The sequence below is a fragment of the Dipteris shenzhenensis genome, chromosome 19 (genome assembly GCF_047967505.1).
Source record: "Dipteris shenzhenensis isolate YYH24624 ecotype China chromosome 19, Dip_SZ_1.0, whole genome shotgun sequence".
Lineage (NCBI taxonomy): Eukaryota > Viridiplantae > Streptophyta > Polypodiopsida > Gleicheniales > Dipteridaceae > Dipteris > Dipteris shenzhenensis.
Window position 1 is genome coordinate 55,459,030 of NC_141614.1, and position 17,235 is coordinate 55,476,264.

General features: G+C 45.8%; 1 protein-coding gene across 6 annotated transcripts in view; it reads right to left on the reverse strand.

The window, feature by feature from the left end:
• The window catches only part of LOC147890662 (NAD(P)-binding Rossmann-fold superfamily protein), a 96,281-nt gene that overhangs the window by 18,674 nt on the left and 60,372 nt on the right, over positions 1–17,235 (reverse strand). For all 6 annotated transcript variants that reach the window (XM_087390576.1, XM_087390578.1, XM_087390574.1 and 3 more), the window contains exons 6-7: positions 12,654–12,769; positions 12,414–12,530 (exon numbers count right to left, since the gene is read on the reverse strand). In XM_087390576.1, the coding sequence (XP_087246702.1) occupies positions 12,414–12,530; positions 12,654–12,769 (233 nt within the window). The remainder of the gene's footprint in view (positions 1–12,413; positions 12,531–12,653; positions 12,770–17,235) is intronic.

Genomic DNA, 17,235 nt, shown 5'->3' on the forward strand with positions numbered 1-17,235 from the left:
ATGTTTGTCAACTTTACCTTCCTCTAGCCTTCGTTGTTAGTATGCTTCGGGTAGTATGATCTTCACTGCTACTGCTCCAAAGGACTCAGCTCCATGTAACGCAATCAACCACCAAATCTTCATGTCAAATTTCCAGATGGGAGGTGATGTTCGTCGATGGATTGTGTGTGTAGTCCTCATGAATCTGATCCTTCTCCATTTGCTGTATCTATCAAGCCACACCTTCTACTTGCCTAGGCAAAGTTCTGGGTGAAGCGGTTCCATAAAACACTCAGTTGTGGCCCCACACAGATCAATCACGTCCTCACATTGTTCCATCACGGGATTCGTCAAGTCCGTCAGCTGAACTCGCAGCTCCTCCATAGTTCCCCTTCTGTCTGTCGATCAGTACTCCACCATGTCCGTTAATCTATAGAATTGCCAGCACTTGTCATTAGGAACATCGGAGTCAAATTCGGACAATCATCTTCATGGGGCTGGTTCTAATAGCCTTGGGCTTTGCTGCTCTTGAGAACATGCCAAGAGTATCAGATTTCGATTTCAATAAACATGCCGATTCCATGCTGCTGATGGAAAGGCTGCGATCATTTCACACATGATGGAGATTTCCTCAACACAATCGATTTTCCCTCAAGACAGAGGCTGATTTCATTCTCAATTCATCATCAATCGAGGCAGATTATGTTGGATACAACATTATCAATCAAACTAGATTACGTTGGATTTTTCAAAGGTAGGAAGAAAGCGGTCTATATCCCAAAGATTTCTGCAAGTTTGAACCTTTTACAGGATCACCAAATGCATTGTGGGCTAAACTTTCCCATAACAGAAATTTGCACAAGCAATGCAAAGACAACAAGACAGCACAGAAACAGAAGCTAGTCGGACTGTATTACGAGCTCAAAATGTATCCTTCAAAGCAAAAGGAGATACAACAAAGAAAGATAGGAGCAAAATCTTTCTTCTCCCAACAATACACAGTTAGGAGGATGGAGAATTGTGCATCCGATCAGCATCCAGCTTGCCAACGGGGAAGACATGACCTGAAATCCTGGTCAGACTGCCATACATCAAGATATCGTTATCCAAAAGGAGTTATAACTGCCCATAGTGGTTCTTGGTAGCTGCCACTCATCTATATGACTCGTGACCTTCCAACTTCCACATGACTTGTGACCTTCCAACTTCCATATGACTCTATTTAGCCTAGGTGCCTAAATACCCCTCAAAAGGGGCATTAGGGGCAAACCCTAACCCTAACCCTAAGGGTTTCACCGTGCCTAAATACATCATGGGATCCCCTGCCTTCACATCTCGCATCACTGACTTCACCGTGGCACTTTTCCCTCCAGGGGCTAATCATACCTATCTTTTCTTTAGTATTTCCACTCCCCGTCGCACAACACCTTCCACCCCACTGAGCTCTTACTACCATGATATACGCTTTGACCGTGATCACTCACCTACTTATTCTGGCCGACTGTACATAGTTCTCACTGATATTGACTTCATACCCCTATTAGAGGATCGTGCTACCATGGTCACCCGCTCACTACACGAGGCTGCTCTTCACACTTTCTGCCACACCACCCACTCCACCCGCCCACCACCCCCTAGGATCGTATCCTGTAATAGCCGGTACGATGATGAGTGTACGGCTTTACACCATCAGCTCGTATTCGAAACCAAAAACAGTCTTCCGAGTGAACCAGAGACGCTACGCGAGTACCGTAGGCGAGTACCGTAGACTAGTACGCAGAAAAAAGAAACTAGACTTCGTTTGCCGGAACGGGGAGGAGATACTGAACATTTTGTTTAGTAACAACTCTAAGGAGTTTTGGCGGAGATTTCTAGAGGGACGGTCCCCCTTACCACTCACTGACACTCAAGTCTGGTTTGATTATGCATGCACACTTTATGACATCCCGAATCAGCTAGTCCCTAACCTCTCACATATGCCACGCCCAATGTGAAGAACCAACTTTCTCGAGAATGCAAATGTGTGCAATGCATGCAGAATTTGAATGCCAATCGGCCCTCCAATGGGGAAGAGCGCCCTCGTGAGAGTACTTGTTTCTATTTTCAACCTACATGCAAAGCAGAGGGTTTATTGTTACTTTGTGCTGTTTAGAGTCAGAGCCCGACCGACGAGGATCACAGTAGCCCTGGTTAGACATACAGCTATGACGAGGAGACGTGTCAGGATTGCACCTTTGAATGGCCAACAACACTCTATTGCCGATTTCATGTCTCCATTGCCTCATCCACCCTGATGTCCTACTGATGATGATGATGATGATGATGATGATGATGCTGAGATTGATATACAGTTGACCATCGACATGACTACGTGTTGTACTTAGGACTTAGTACTACCATTCTGCATTTTTTTGTATTTTGCATTGGTGTGGATGCTCGTTTAGTAGCTCCACTACCACAACTTTGTACCAGGTTTTTCACAATCTCATGGACCCATCGGTCTTTTGAAGACTTTAATAAACTCTCTCTCTTTCTCTCTCTCTCTCTCTCTCTCTCTCTCTCTTGTTAGATATGCTCAATCCCCCACCCTCCTGGTAACCACCAGTGGTCCAAGGTGCTCAAGTTGTAAGGCCCCCATATGAGGAGAAGCCATGTGTGAGCCGAGGCGACCTTCCCAGTCCATTGTATCCGATCAGATCCAGCTAGTAGCTCTGTTGGGGTAAAGGCACATTGCCACCCCTTTATTAAAGTTAAGACATCTATGACTGTCTTAAGACAGTCATAGGATAAAACTTAATCCTAATAAAACTAATGAGTTTGTGGTGTGGCTCATCACTTCACACCCGCACATTTTGCAGTCCTCTCTCTTTCTCACTCTCTCCCTCTTGCTCTTCTTCCCCCTTCGGGCCCTTCAACTGGTATCAGAGCCTACCTCTCCTACTCTCCCTACTCCACTCCCTACCCTAGCCTAACCACCCCCTCAACAAACTCCTCAACCTAGCATCTGCAGCAGGGCCAGGCGGCGCTGAACAGCGCCAGCAGCTGCAACAGCAGCTGCTAGCCGCTACAGCTGCGAGCAGGCAGGGCGGCAGCGCTGCGAGCAAGTAGGGCGGCAGCGCATCGAGCAGGCAGGGCGGCGGCGCATCGCGCAGGGCAGGGCGGCGCAGCAGCGCGCCACTTCGCAGGGGGCAGCGCATCGCGCAGGCGCAGGCTCCTTTCGCGCGCCGTACATCTGTACGGCCGTACATCCGTACGGCCGTACATCCGTACGTTAGCCGTACATCCGTACGGACGGCCCTGTGCCGTACAGTACAGACTACCGTACTGTACGCTAACAGGCCCTTCAACTGAGCAGGGAGCTGCTTCCGATTTTTGCAGCAGGGAGGTACATTTTTTTTTTTCGGGATCTGTGTCAGAGGATACTTTTCTCCTTGGATTTGGTTTTTGCACAGGTACAGCAAGTACGAAAGTACAACAGGTACATTTTTTGTTTGGGGAAGAAAGAGAGGAGAAAGAGCACTCTGCTCTTCATTCCTCTTGATTCAGGATCATCTTTCAGTTCACAGAACTGTGTTTTCTTGAAAGTACAGCAAGTACCTTCATTTACCTCGTGCTTGAGGAAAAGAGAACCACAGTGTGTGGTTGATTGCACAGTTATTTTGTTCTGGGAAGGTAATGCCTTGATTTTGCAAGAGGACATATGCTTTTACTGGGTTTGAATCTCAGTTTACAGGTGAGCAGATCATAGGGCTTTTGCCCGGCAGGTGATGCTTTGTATGCCTTGAGGCAGTGTGGTGCCAGAGAGCACACATTTGTCTTGATTTCCGCAGTGTCGAGGTGACATTTTCTTGCAGGTCACATTTCTTGTGCAAAACTCAGAGAACCTCAGTTGAGCCACGCTTGGCCAGGGCGCATCGAGTTTACTCGGTCCCTAACTGTCCATCATTGACAGTGCTCAAAAGGTTCCTCATTGAGTGTTTGTACGTTGGGATCTGTGTATGTCATTTTTACACAGGACAGTATATGCATTACACTGTTGGTTGTCAGAGAGACTTTCATATTGCATACTACCTCAGTGTTGAGGTGTTTTTCACTTGGTTCAGGTGTCAGATCAAGGGGCTTTTGCCCAGATTTTGTTTGATAGCACTTGGGTCACCGACAGAGATCTTCAGATGCATTTTATCCCCTTGGCAGAAGGGTGATTGCTTGGGATTTATCCCATTTTCTGTTGCAGGTTTTGTGACAGGCTGAAGTGTCATTTTTTTTTGGGTGTTTGCCAAGTGGTTTATGCATATTAACTCAGTGCAATACCTCATCTGAGGTGGGAGAAGTGATCAGTACAGCCAGTACAGCAGTGTTTACAGCAGTGTTTGTACCTTGTCAGCTGATTATGCACTGTTAAGCACTTGTTGAGCAGCTGCAGCATTCTGAAATTACTGTTTATGCCTCTTTGAGCACGGTACAGTGTGTCAGAAGGTACAGTATTTGCAGGGTCATTTACTGTTTTGCTGCAGATTTTCCTGACAGTAAAAAACAGCACTATTGTGAGTGCTCCTGGCTCTTAATAGAGCAGGTTTTTTTTCTGAGAAATCAGAATTTTTATTCAGTCTTTTTACTTCCAGTGAGTCAGATACTTTCCTTATCTGATATGGCATCAGGGGGAAGTGATTCTTCAATTCTGAACATAAAGAAACTGGAAGGAGCACACAATTATGCATTATGGGCAGAACAGTGCTTGAATGTACTTCTATTAAAGAAGATTTCTAAGCCCATAAGGGTGAAGGGTGTCAAGCCATCTGACATGGCAGCTGATGACTGGGAAGAGCTTGATTTGTCCGCAAGGGCAGCTATCATGCTCACTATTTCTGACACTCTTGTGTTCAATGTTCAGGCTGGAAAGACCTCTTATGGTCTATGGCAAAGGCTAGAAGAATTGTATGCCCAAAAGAGCTCAGCCAGTAAGGTTTATTGGTTGAAGAAGCTGGTTGATCTTCGCATGAAGGAAGGTACAGCTATGACCTCACACTTGAGTGAGTTCAATGCCATCTTTACACAGCTGATTGCACAGGGATTGAATCTTGATGAGGAGTTCAAGGCTACTTTCTTGCTGTGTACCCTCCCTGAGAGTTGGGACACTTTCAAGACCACCCTGTCAAATTCGAATGTCACTCTTATTTATGCTGATGTAGAGAGCTCTCTCCTTATGGAGGAAATGAGCAGGAAGAATAATGCGAGCAGCAAGTCTTCAAATGCCTTGCAGGTACAGGATAGAGGCAGGACTCAGCAGAAGGGGAGATCTGCTAGTAAGTCCAAATCCCGCAGTCAGTCCCGTGGCAAAGAGGATATTGAATGCTTTTATTGTGGCAAGAAGGGACATGTGAAGTCTAAGTGCTTCAAGTTCATACGGGATCAGAAAGCCAAGAAGGTTGAAACAAAGGATGCAGGCAATGGAAGCAAAGGCAAAGGCAAGGCCAAGGCAGATGACTTGGATGCCGTGAATGTTGCAGCAGAGGACAGTGACAGTGACATACATGATGTTTTATACTTTCTTGCTGTGTACCCTCCCTGAGAGTTGGGACACTTTCAAGACCACCCTGTCAAATTCGAATGTCACTCTTATTTATGCTGATGTAGAGAGCTCTCTCCTTATGGAGGAAATGAGCAGGAAGAATAATGCGAGCAGCAAGTCTTCAAATGCCTTGCAGGTACAGGATAGAGGCAGGACTCAGCAGAAGGGGAGATCTGCTAGTAAGTCCAAATCCCGCAGTCAGTCCCGTGGCAAAGAGGATATTGAATGCTTTTATTGTGGCAAGAAGGGACATGTGAAGTCTAAGTGCTTCAAGTTCATACGGGATCAGAAAGCCAAGAAGGTTGAAACAAAGGATGCAGGCAATGGAAGCAAAGGCAAAGGCAAGGCCAAGGCAGATGACTTGGATGCCGTGAATGTTGCAGCAGAGGACAGTGACAGTGACATACATGATGTTTTATGCTCTTCTGCTGTAATAGCACATGCCTTGGTTATTGATGGCCATGACATGCACACCTGGCTCTTGGATTCAGGTGCTTCTTTTCATGTTACTCCTCATAGGGAGTGGTTTACTTCCTACACAGGTACTCATGGAGTTGTTCATCTTGGGAACAACTATGCATGTCAGATTGCAGGGATTGGCAGTATACAGATAGTATTTCCTGATGGACGCATATTCATGCTTGATGGTGTCCGCCATGTGCCGCAAATCAAGAAAAATCTGATTAGCACTGGCTTATTGGATGACAGTGGTTACCACACCACATTTGGGGATTCCAAATGGGTGAATACTGATGGCCAGGCTGTAGTGGCTGAGGGTTTTAAGAGTGATACCTTGTACCCTCTTTATGTTTCCAGTGTGGGTAATCATGTTGTTGCCATAACCGAGCTGCCAAAGGTTTCATTGTGGCATAGCCGGTTGGGACACATGTCTGTTAAAGGAATGCAAGAACTGTCACGTTTGGGTTATCTGCCGTCTCTTTCTTTTTCAGATTTGCCTACTTGTGATCATTGCATATTTGGTAAGCATTCTGTGACTCCTCATAAGAGGAGAACTCCCCAGAATAGAGCACCACTTGATCTAGTGCACACTGATTTGTGTGAGATGCCACAGTTATCACTAGGGGGTGCAAAATATTTTATTACTTTCATTGATGATGCCACACGCAAAGTGTGGGTCTATTTCTTGAAGCATAAGGGCGATGCCTTAGATGCTTTCAAGAAGTTTGTCGCTCAGGTTGAGAATCGGACAGGTGGCAGGCTGAAATGCCTCAGATCCGATAATGGGGGTGAGTATGTGTCACATGCTTTTGTGCAGTTTTGCCAAGCTAAGGGCATCAAACAGGAACTCACAGCTCCTCATAATGCATCTCAAAATGGTGCAAGTGAGCGGATGAATCGAACTATTCAGAAGAAGGTTCGATGTATGTTGTCTTATGCTGCATTACCCCATGGCTTTTGGGCAGAAGCCGTGCAAACAGCAGTTCACATTATTAACAGGTCGCCAAACAAGGCTTTGGAGTTGAAAGTGCCAGAGGAGGTGTGGTCTGGCAAGCCACCTTCATATAAGCACTTACGTGTATTTGGCTGCGAGTGCTTTGCTCATGTACGCAAAGAACTGTGCACCAAACTGGATCCAAAGTCTATCAGATGCATCTTTATGGGTTATGGTGACGAAGGTGAAATGGGGTACAGGTTATGGGATCCCGTTAAACGGAAGATTATACGCAGCAATGATGTCATCTTTAAAGAGGATAGTGTACACAAGGAACCCGTGCAACCTGTGGAATACAGGAGGGTTATTTATGATGATGTTGGACAGCAAAGAATGCCCATTTATATGCAGCAGCAGGCTGCTGCAGATAACCTTGTTCAAGAGGGTATACAGGCTGAAAATCAGCCAGATAATTTTGCCAATGATGCACCACTAGATATGCCAGCAGATGGGGCTGTAGAACAGCCAGATATGGTGGTACAGCCACCCGTCATGCATGAAGAACAGGCTGGTGGACAGCAGCCTAATCCGGAACATTTTGTTAGGAGGAGCACCCGTGTACAACGGCCTCCTGCCAGGTTTGTTCCAGGAGCCAATAATGTGGCTGATTTTATCATGCTGACAGATTGTGATGAGCCTTCCAGCTTCAAGGAAGCTATGGAAAGAACAGAGAAAAAGAAGTGGGAGAAAGCCATGCAGTCAGAAATGGACTCCCTACTTCAAAATGATACATGGGACTTGGTGCAGTTACCTGCAGGCAGAAAGGTTTTGCCATGCAAGTGGGTTTACAAAATCAAAGTGGATTCAAATGCTTTACCGAGGTATAAGGCCAGATTGGTTGCCAAGGGATTTAAGCAGGAGAAGGGCATTGACTTTGATGAGATCTTTTCCCCTGTAGTCAAGATGACTACTTTGAGAGCAGTGTTAGCTCTTGTTGCTCATGACGACATGGATTTATGTCAGATGGATGTGAAGACAGCTTTTCTTCACGGAGATCTCCATGATGAGATCTATATGAGTCAGCCATAGGGATATGCTGTTAAAGGGAAAGAGCAGCTTGTGTGTAAGCTCAAGAGGAGCTTGTATGGACTCAAGCAGGCGCCAAGAGAATGGTACAAGAAGTTTGATGCCTTCATGCAGTCCCAAGGGTATCATAGGTGTGAGACCGATCATTGCTTGTACACCAAACGGGCAAAGGATGGCAGTTTGATGCTACTCATTCTATATGTGGATGACATGCTTATTGCCAGTAAATATCAGCATGAGATTAGTGCTTTGAAGAAACAACTGCATAAGTCTTTTGACATGAAAGACTTGGGTGATGCAAATCATATTCTTGGCATGCGGATTACTCGTGACAAGTCCAAGGGACTTTTGTTTCTGTCACACAAGGAGTACATTGACAAAGTACTGCAGCGGTTTAAAATGGAGGGGGGGAAGTCTATTAGTACCCCGATGCCTCCACATTTAAAACTCAGCAGTAAGGACAGCCCCAGATCAGATGATGATAAGGCTGAAATGGCCAAAGTTCCGTATGCATCTCCAGTTGGTTCTTTGATGTATGCCATGGTTGCCACTTGTCCGGATATTGCTTTTGCGGTGGGAGTCATCAGCAGGTATATGGCAAATCCAGGCAAGCGGCACTGGGAAGCAGTGAAAGGTGTCTTGAGGTATCTCAAGGGTACCAAAGACTTGTGCATATGCTATGGTAGGCAAGATGCATTGGTGCATGGTTTTACAGATTCAGACTATGCAGGGAATGCAGATAACCGGAAGTCTACTACCGGTTATATTTTCACATTTGCAGGAGGTGCTATATCATGGGTGTCTCGGTTGCAGAAATGCGTTGCACTGTCAACTACTGAAGCTGAATATGTTGCAGCCACTGAGGCTTGCAAGGAAGCAATATGGCTTACTCGGCTGGTGGAAGATTTGGGCATTACAGGAGATATGCCAGTTTTGCATTGTGATAGTCAGAGTGCTATCATGTTGGAGTGATAGTCAGAGTGCTATCATGTTGGCAAAGAATCCGGTCTTTCATCAGAAGACCAAGCACATAGAAGTGAAATATCATTTCATCAAGACAAGCGACTTGAGCTTGTGAAAGTGCATACTGATGATAATCCTGCAGATTTGCTCACTAAGAGCTTGCCTACTGAGCGGTTTGCACATTGCCGCCACATCATGGGATTAGGATGAGACCATTCTTATTTTATGGTCCTGTATACAGTAACTGTATATTGCTGTAATTTTTATTCTTTTCTCCCCTTTAGGCACATTGGCCTTTAGGTGGGAGGTTGTTGGGGTAAAGGCACATTGCCACCCCTTTATTAAAGTTAAGACATCTATGACTGTCTTAAGACAGTCATAGGATAAAACCTAATCCTAATAAAACTAATGAGTTTGTGGTGTGGCTCATCACTTCACACCCGCACATTTTGCAGTCCTCTCTCTTTCTCACTCTCTCCCTCTTGCTCTTCTTTCCCCTTCGGGCCCTTCAAGCTCTTCACCTAGTATCTGTCTAGATCGCCATCTAAGCTCCACTGTGGGAGCGCACGGGTGGACGAAGCCATCATCTGTACTACATCAGTATCGAAGGAAAATTTTGTTCGTCTCCAGTTTGCTGTGTACTCTCTATTCTTTGTTCAGTTTCTGTTCCGCTGCGCCATGTAATTTAACATCTCTCTCTCTCTACTTTAAGCAAGACGACACACGTCCACAACAACGAGGATCAGCCAACGACGACAAAATCTTATCGCTTCCGTTAGCATCTCTAGGAGATTCCACTACACTGGCCTTATCCTTTTGACACGTGCCACCACCGGGAGCTAACATGAGGCACTCCCAAAAGACCTAGCTTATCCTTCACATGGTAGCCTCATCCACATGTGTGCCACATCAGCAAAACCCTATCTAGATGCCATGTCAACAATGCGAGCCATAGTGCCACATCATCATGCTGAATCATCCACCATGTCGCCTTGCTCACTTAGCTACCACATCACCACTAATGCCACATCATTGTCCACATCATCAGTGCAATGCCACATCAGCTACCCACGGTCAATGCCACATCATTATAATTTATGCCCATGTCATCAATGCCTTCTAAGCACGCAGTGTCTCATAGGCACACTTTGTAATGGATACGTGATCCCACATTGCTACATCACTACCTGCCACCTCACCTAACATTTGGTAGTGCCACATCAACATCTCTGCTCCTTAAGCACATTGTGCTCCAGCATATGCACCCACTGTCCACATCATCAGTGCATCCACATCATCATTTTTGGGCCCTCTTAGGATCAAAGTTTGGCCATTCTTCCGAGAGCCATAACTTTTGATCCAGTTGGAATTTGGAGGAGCTCCAAAAAGCAAAATTGCTCAACAGCTCACACTCTACGCATTGTCACCTCATATTTCACATTTGAGATTTCCATTTTGCAGTATTTACTAAATTTTGTTCGTCGAAACCACCTCTTGATCCATCACAGCCACCCAGCACATAAAATGAATCAAGATAAAATTCATTTGTTACATTTTGTGCTCTGATGTGTAGTCTAGCTGTAGACTAGCATAGCCATAGAGGAGATTAAACTCCAAGGGTGGCAGCGTGTCTATATGGAAACCCAATCGCTCGAACCATCTGCATGTGTGTGCATACCAACATCTTTGATCACCCTAAGCTGCTTATGCCATAGATGAGGACCATGCCAACCAAGGTAACTTGCGTTGCCTTGCAATACATAGTCTCGCACGCGGTATAGATAAGTGATAAACTGGAATGCCGCATCTAACTGCAATGCCCCGAACTTAGCCTAAATGATCTGATGGGGAGCTGATGGCTTACTGTGGATCATCCAAGAACAAGAGAACTTGCTCTCCAATCGAGTCCACTCTATATCAAAGAGATATGGCCCCCCAGCAAGGGCTGCCATACATGCCTGCAAGTCAGACCAAGGAGTTGAAGAGAAGAACCTTGGTCCGTGGGTCTTGGAAATGTGAGTGGAAGCACTGTCTCTCCAATCAAGGCCCGGGCAAGAGAGGCGTATCCTCTACTCAGTCGGGCCTGCATCACCGGTCTCCTCGTGAAGATAGGGCCAGAAAATAGAACCCCCAGGTATGTATATGATGAAATAATCTCAATTGGTGCCTCGTCAAATGTAAACTTCTCTTTGTGTGTAGCTACTCGAGAGGAAAGACATACCCTCCTACAAAAGCAGAACATCGCCCACAAGGAGGGGAAGTGGGTAGTGGTTTGATATGGGTATTTTGATAGGCCCCTGACGAGCATATGGTGGTCCCACTTCATAGGGGATAGGGTCTGTAAGACTCAGAACCAAGACCCTGACGTGTAGTATTTGGAATTGTAATGGTATTTTATGGTCAAATCTGGAGAATTTCTTAGAGTCATACATAGGACGAGATATACTTTTCTATGTTGAGACTCATCAAAGCTTAGAGCATGTAGCTTGTGGATACACAAGAGAGATAGCATACCAAGGTCCAAGATGACACTTGCGAAATTGGTGGAGTTCGCGGGGATTGGGAGGCGTGGTGGTTTTACATACTTTTCTACACAGAGACTCATCAAAGCCTAGAGCAAGTAGCTTGTGGATACACATGGGGGATAGCATACCACGACGACACTTGGAAGGTAGGTGGAGTTCGTGGATTGGGAGAAGTGGTGGTTCTATATCGGTCGTCTCTCACTAGGATGATCTCTATCGAGAGACGTGACACACATTCTAAATTTCTTGGGATTAGGATCGGATGCATCTCTCAACAGGACCTGTTCATCACCGTTTGCTATTTCCCTTCTGAGACCTCACATGTTGCTACAGATCTCCATGATGAGGCTGAGACCTCACTCTAGGCAGCCCTACATCTGGACATCTTAGATTTCTTGAGCTATGGGAAAAAGTTCTTGTTCGGGACTTCAATGCGAGGACGGCTAGGTGACAGGTACCGCTTCTTGATTTTCGAGATGATTCTGTTTTATTGCCGGATGATGATCTAGATGAGGAAGGGATATCCCAAGTACCTGCAGACAGGTGAGCCCTTGTCACCTCAAATGGACACTCTTTCTTGAACATGGGTAGGATACATGACCTTATTATTTACAATGGCACGCCAATGGTTCTCCTCAGGTGGTTTCACCTGCTTCCATACAAGGGGGGCTCTAGGGTAGCTGACTACCTCATGAGCTCCCCTAGGGGCCTTTGCTCCACACATCACTAACTTCTCCGTCTCCCCGCCACAACACGGAGTTGATCGCACTAATCTTTTCTTTAGTATGTCCATCCCCACACATAGCACACACCACGATACCATCCATACACACTACATATGTAGCAATACAACTAATCTAGCACATAGCATATGGCAAACTCCAGGAATTTCACGTACATAAAATGTCCGTCTCCACTTGCTTGCAAAGTATGGATTTGTAATATTCATCGGTGCTTCAGCAATCACCTCAACTGCCAACATGTCACCAGCCTTCTCCTTAACCAACCTGGCTGCCTGCAATATTTTAATTAGGATATCATTCAATTGATACCATGTGAAAGAGCTTTAAGATACCAGCAAAACAGACACCAACATTCTTCCTCTTTCCCTTTTCAAGATATGCAATTTGGCACATACCTCAATCAGCCCAGGTTCAAAGCGATAGTTTTCAGCCACTGCCCATATGGGAGCAGGGTATTTGGTTGCACAAATAGATCTATAACTGGAAAGAGCTTCCAATGCTTCTGAAACACCTACAAGACAAAGGGCAATAATAAATGAGAAATGCAAGGAAATGAAGGTTCCTAATGGAATGCACCGTGGATTTTTTATAGTTCAAGAGCAAAGATCAATTGAAGTTATAGAAAGTGATAAAAGCAACAAAAGATTTCTTCAATTTTTTCCAAGAAGACCATTGGTAAATTTGGATAGTGAGTCATAAGTTGAGACTTAGGCCATATCCTTATGTGTTAGTTGTGGGACCATCTTCTCTATATAATATAGAGACATGGAGAAAAAAGATTTAAAATTTGATTGAGGGATGTTAATATCAGCTAGTATGCTGGAGATGGATGTAGCCAAATGGCCTGCTTCTAGATGCATCTCTCTGTCTATATCAAGGATGTGAGACTGTAGCAACCAGACTGCGTGGAGGAGCTGTGACTTGTGTCTCTAGAGCGTATATGTGATCCTTGATCGCTACCAATAGTCTCACTTGAACCTTGTCCAGCTTGCAAGCGTCAAGTACATGTATGGCAGACCTTGCACTCTGTTCTTCTTCTTTAGAAGTAGTTGAGCTCTCCCTTCTAGTATCTTTATGTATTGCATTGTACTTTGTGTCATAGGTCATGTTGGCCTTTAAAGACATCAGTATACACGTTCCTTCCTTCCTTTCCTCTCTTTGTCCTATCTATGTCCCTCCCTGGCACACAGCTACTGCTCCTCCCTCCCCTTTGGCTTACTGTCCCCACACTGCTGCTCCTCACCACTGCACGTTTGCACTCCTCCCATCATGTAAGCCCTTAGCAGACTGTATTGTTGCTCCTTCCCCACTCCCGCAGGCTGTGTTGGTAATAACACTCTCCCCGCAGGCTAATCACTCCCCCCTGTTTAGGTTTGCACATGAAGTGGCAAGAAGGCCGCATGTGTAAAGGTGCTGTTAGAATTCTAGTCATTGCCTGTCTATACTATAGGCTGATTTGTGGGTGTGCCCACCTGAGGATTGTTGTAGTTTCTTCCTGTGAAATGTAATAGTAGTTGAGGGGTTGTGCCAAGGCATTAAGCCAAGACATGTAGGCATGTTAGGGACTCGAAACAGGGCCTGGTTTAGAGCTGGTTAGGGCCTGGTAGAGGACCTTTTAGGGCTGGTTATTGCCAGCTGGTCGGGTCAACCGACCTGCTGGGTCCGGGTCAAAAACCGACCAGCCAACAAGGGGATCTGGTCGGGCCATTGGGCCTCTGCCCAGGTCAGACAACACGTGGCTCCACTCCTGTAAATAGAGCACTTTGCCCATTGTCCGTATCATGTGCTGGCAAAGTTTTTGCCACCGTTTGCAGTCCTTCAAGGGCGCAGTTCCAGCATTTATGTGGAGTATTCCAGGGCGCAGTTTCAGCCTTAGATGGTAGCTTCAAGTGTGGGTTTGTCAGCAGTGAAGAGCACATGTTTTTACAGATATATCTTCAAGTTGTGGTTTTCTCTGTGGTAAAGAGCAGAGTTTTTTCTGCACACGTTTCTTGCAGTCTTCAGCAGTTTGTTACGCAGTATCTTCTCTCTCTAATCGCATTTCTGCATCTATCTTCTATACATGTATATTCCAATGCATACTCTATCATGGTATCAAAGCCCAAGGTAGTCTAGAGCCTTGTACACGGATAAAGCACTCAGGATCGAAGATATGTGCTTGAGGAGGAAGCCTGAAGGAGGCTTTGCTGAAAGACATCCACCTTGCAAAGCATGCGGCGTCTTCTTTTTCTTTCCCAACCACCCTCCCTTCACAACAGCAAGGTCACTCTCTGAGACAGAGATGGCTGAGAAGCCGGTGAAGATCCATATCCTCCCTATGTTCACGATAGGCCATCAGTGGGACAGACACAACTACAACGTATGGAAGGTAATGATTGAGTGCACCTTCATTGAAGATAAGTCTCCATCCCAATTCAAGATGCATTGGGAATCGTTCCCAATGGCAGAGGGAGGAAGCATATCTTCCAAGTACTCACGATGCAATTCACTAAGTCTCCGCATGAATTTTTTAAATCCTAATTGCTTCTCTAGAGAGAGTATTACAAGCATAAGTAAAGGGGTGTCCATCAATAGGCTCAAATCTGCACTGATGTGAGAAGTTTCTGTTTGCCTCGTTGAAAATTTTCTCAAAATCTTTTCCTATCATATTTCCTTGCTAGGTATGTGGAAAATCTTCCCCAAGGAGTTTGTGAATTGTAGTTCAAAATCTGTAGGCCCGTGAAACATGAATTGATTGTCAAAACTATTTTTCTCATCCTCTACAAATGTGATACACGACAGGTTTCTTTCAATCTAACAAAGCCTCAAATTATATGTTGGCGTAAAATCTATCGAGCATATTGCTATTGCTAAAGATGTTTGGTATCTCCACATCAGATTATTCACAGGATAGGGCTTTTGTCCCCAAATATATCCTTTGTCTTATTTACGAACATCTCATCAAGTCAAGATTTATCTTTTTCTTTTTCTTTTGCAAAAAGAGACCTCTATTAAGTATTAAAGAAAACCGTTAGAGCAAGCTCCATACAGGATACACCATGCAATGCATGAAAAGCTCAAGAGCCAAAAAGAAAGGATTGGGGGTGATAGTGCCATCTCAATCCGGTAGAAACCTCCGAGAAAAAGGGAGAACCCCTCCAAACTCGAAGAAATACAGTCCTCCTAGAAGAGGCTGCCCGTGAAGGGCCCTGCATGCTAGCCCATATGGCTATCAAAGTATGAACCATGTCAATCCAAATACCCGTGAACACCTATGATGGGTGTATCTCGGTGCCATCCAAGGCCTCTGTACATCTGGCTCTCCAAATGTGCCAAGAGAAAATGCTAGCCAAAATCTCCCAAGAGGTGTCCACTGAAGCATGAGAAGCTTTGAAGGGAGTGAGTGGTACATCCTGAAGAGAGCAGGGCTCTATCACCTGCTCGTGGACCAAGAGTGCCCAAGAAGAAGGCTCACCCTTATAAAACACATGGGGCCCAGTAAGGGATAACCATGCGACCGAGCCCCAAGTCATGAAGAAAGGGGAAGTATGAAAAATGCTGAGTATCCGAGTAACCCCTTTCCAAACAGTCCTCGCCTCACTGCAATCCCAAAGGCAAAGTTGCACTGACTCCTCTGCAGAATGACAGCGAGAGCAAGTGGGATCAGCCCCAAACCGTGATCTCCACAGGTTCACTGCAATCCCTTCATGAATAGAAAGCCAAAAGAAAAGAGTGATCTTTCTATTTCTGAGGGATTTCCGGAGCCTCCTCCAGAAATTCCTATGCAAATCTTCGGTGATGAAGAAGCTGTTCCAATGGGGGGCTATCCAACCCCTACTGCTCAGCTGAAATCTCCTGGCATTACCAACCGTGAAACAAAAGAAGGGAATCCCCCTCTCTCGGTGCCCATGATCTATCCACTCCCACTCTCCTGGGTCCCACTGCGAGCACCTGATAGGTGCACCTCCATATAACCACAATCTCCAGGATCCCAGGGCCAAGAGTAGAGGGTCAGGGTCTAAGTACCACTGCAAGCCTGCTTCATGGTCCACAAAACCAGCAATCCTGACAGGCTGAAAGGCAACCTCTAGAAGAATATCATCCGTGGATCTAGAGAGTATACCTCCATCCCCAACGTCAAAGACCAGTGCATCTTCCGCAAGACCTCGAAGAGCGATCACCTGTAGAGGAACTACTATCCTCGAAAAAGCTCCCATCCAAGTGGTGGAAGTAATAGGCATCTCAATTGTCCATTCCACTGGGATGGCTGCATCTATCTGTTGAACCCTACGTGCTACCCCTCTGAGGTGACTCACAGACTATAGTCTCTGATCCTCAAGTAGCCTGATAAATGCCTTCCAAGTGCCTACTGTGTAGGCGGGGCCTCTCTCCCATCTAAGTGCCCAGTGGTCTGCCATGCTCATCAAGTATACTTTCGTTCCAAATGATCAGCTGCCTATCAATCTCTTCGAGGGTAGAGGGCGGAACCCTTCGAAGAGTGTTCCTGAAGCTCGCCCAAGCTTTCAGGATGGCAGTCATGAGAGGAGAGGTAGGAGATCTAAGAGGGGCGGAAGTAAAAATCTAGCGAGGGCTGTCCACCCAATCATCTCCCAAGGTAGGTGTGCAAGTCTGAATGCGTCCAAAAAAGAAATCCTTCCAAGGTTCCTGCCCAGGCATGAGTCCCCTCACTACCACCTTACAAAGCAATGCCCTGCACTGCAAGTCCGGGTCAATGATATTAAGGCCCCCTTCACATGTAGGGAAGAAAATGGTCTCCCAGGCCACCCTCGCTGCAACATCTACTGTGCCATCAAGTCCACTCCATAAAAAATTCATGACTGGTCTAATGAGCTGAGTGATGCAATCCCTAGACCGGCACCAGCAAGAACACACAAACCAGGTGGTGGCCGATTGCTCCTATCTCAAGGGCAATCTCAGCCCATAAAGATCAGCCTAAGATCTAAGGAAGATACTCATAGCTTCTGCCACAAAAGAAAG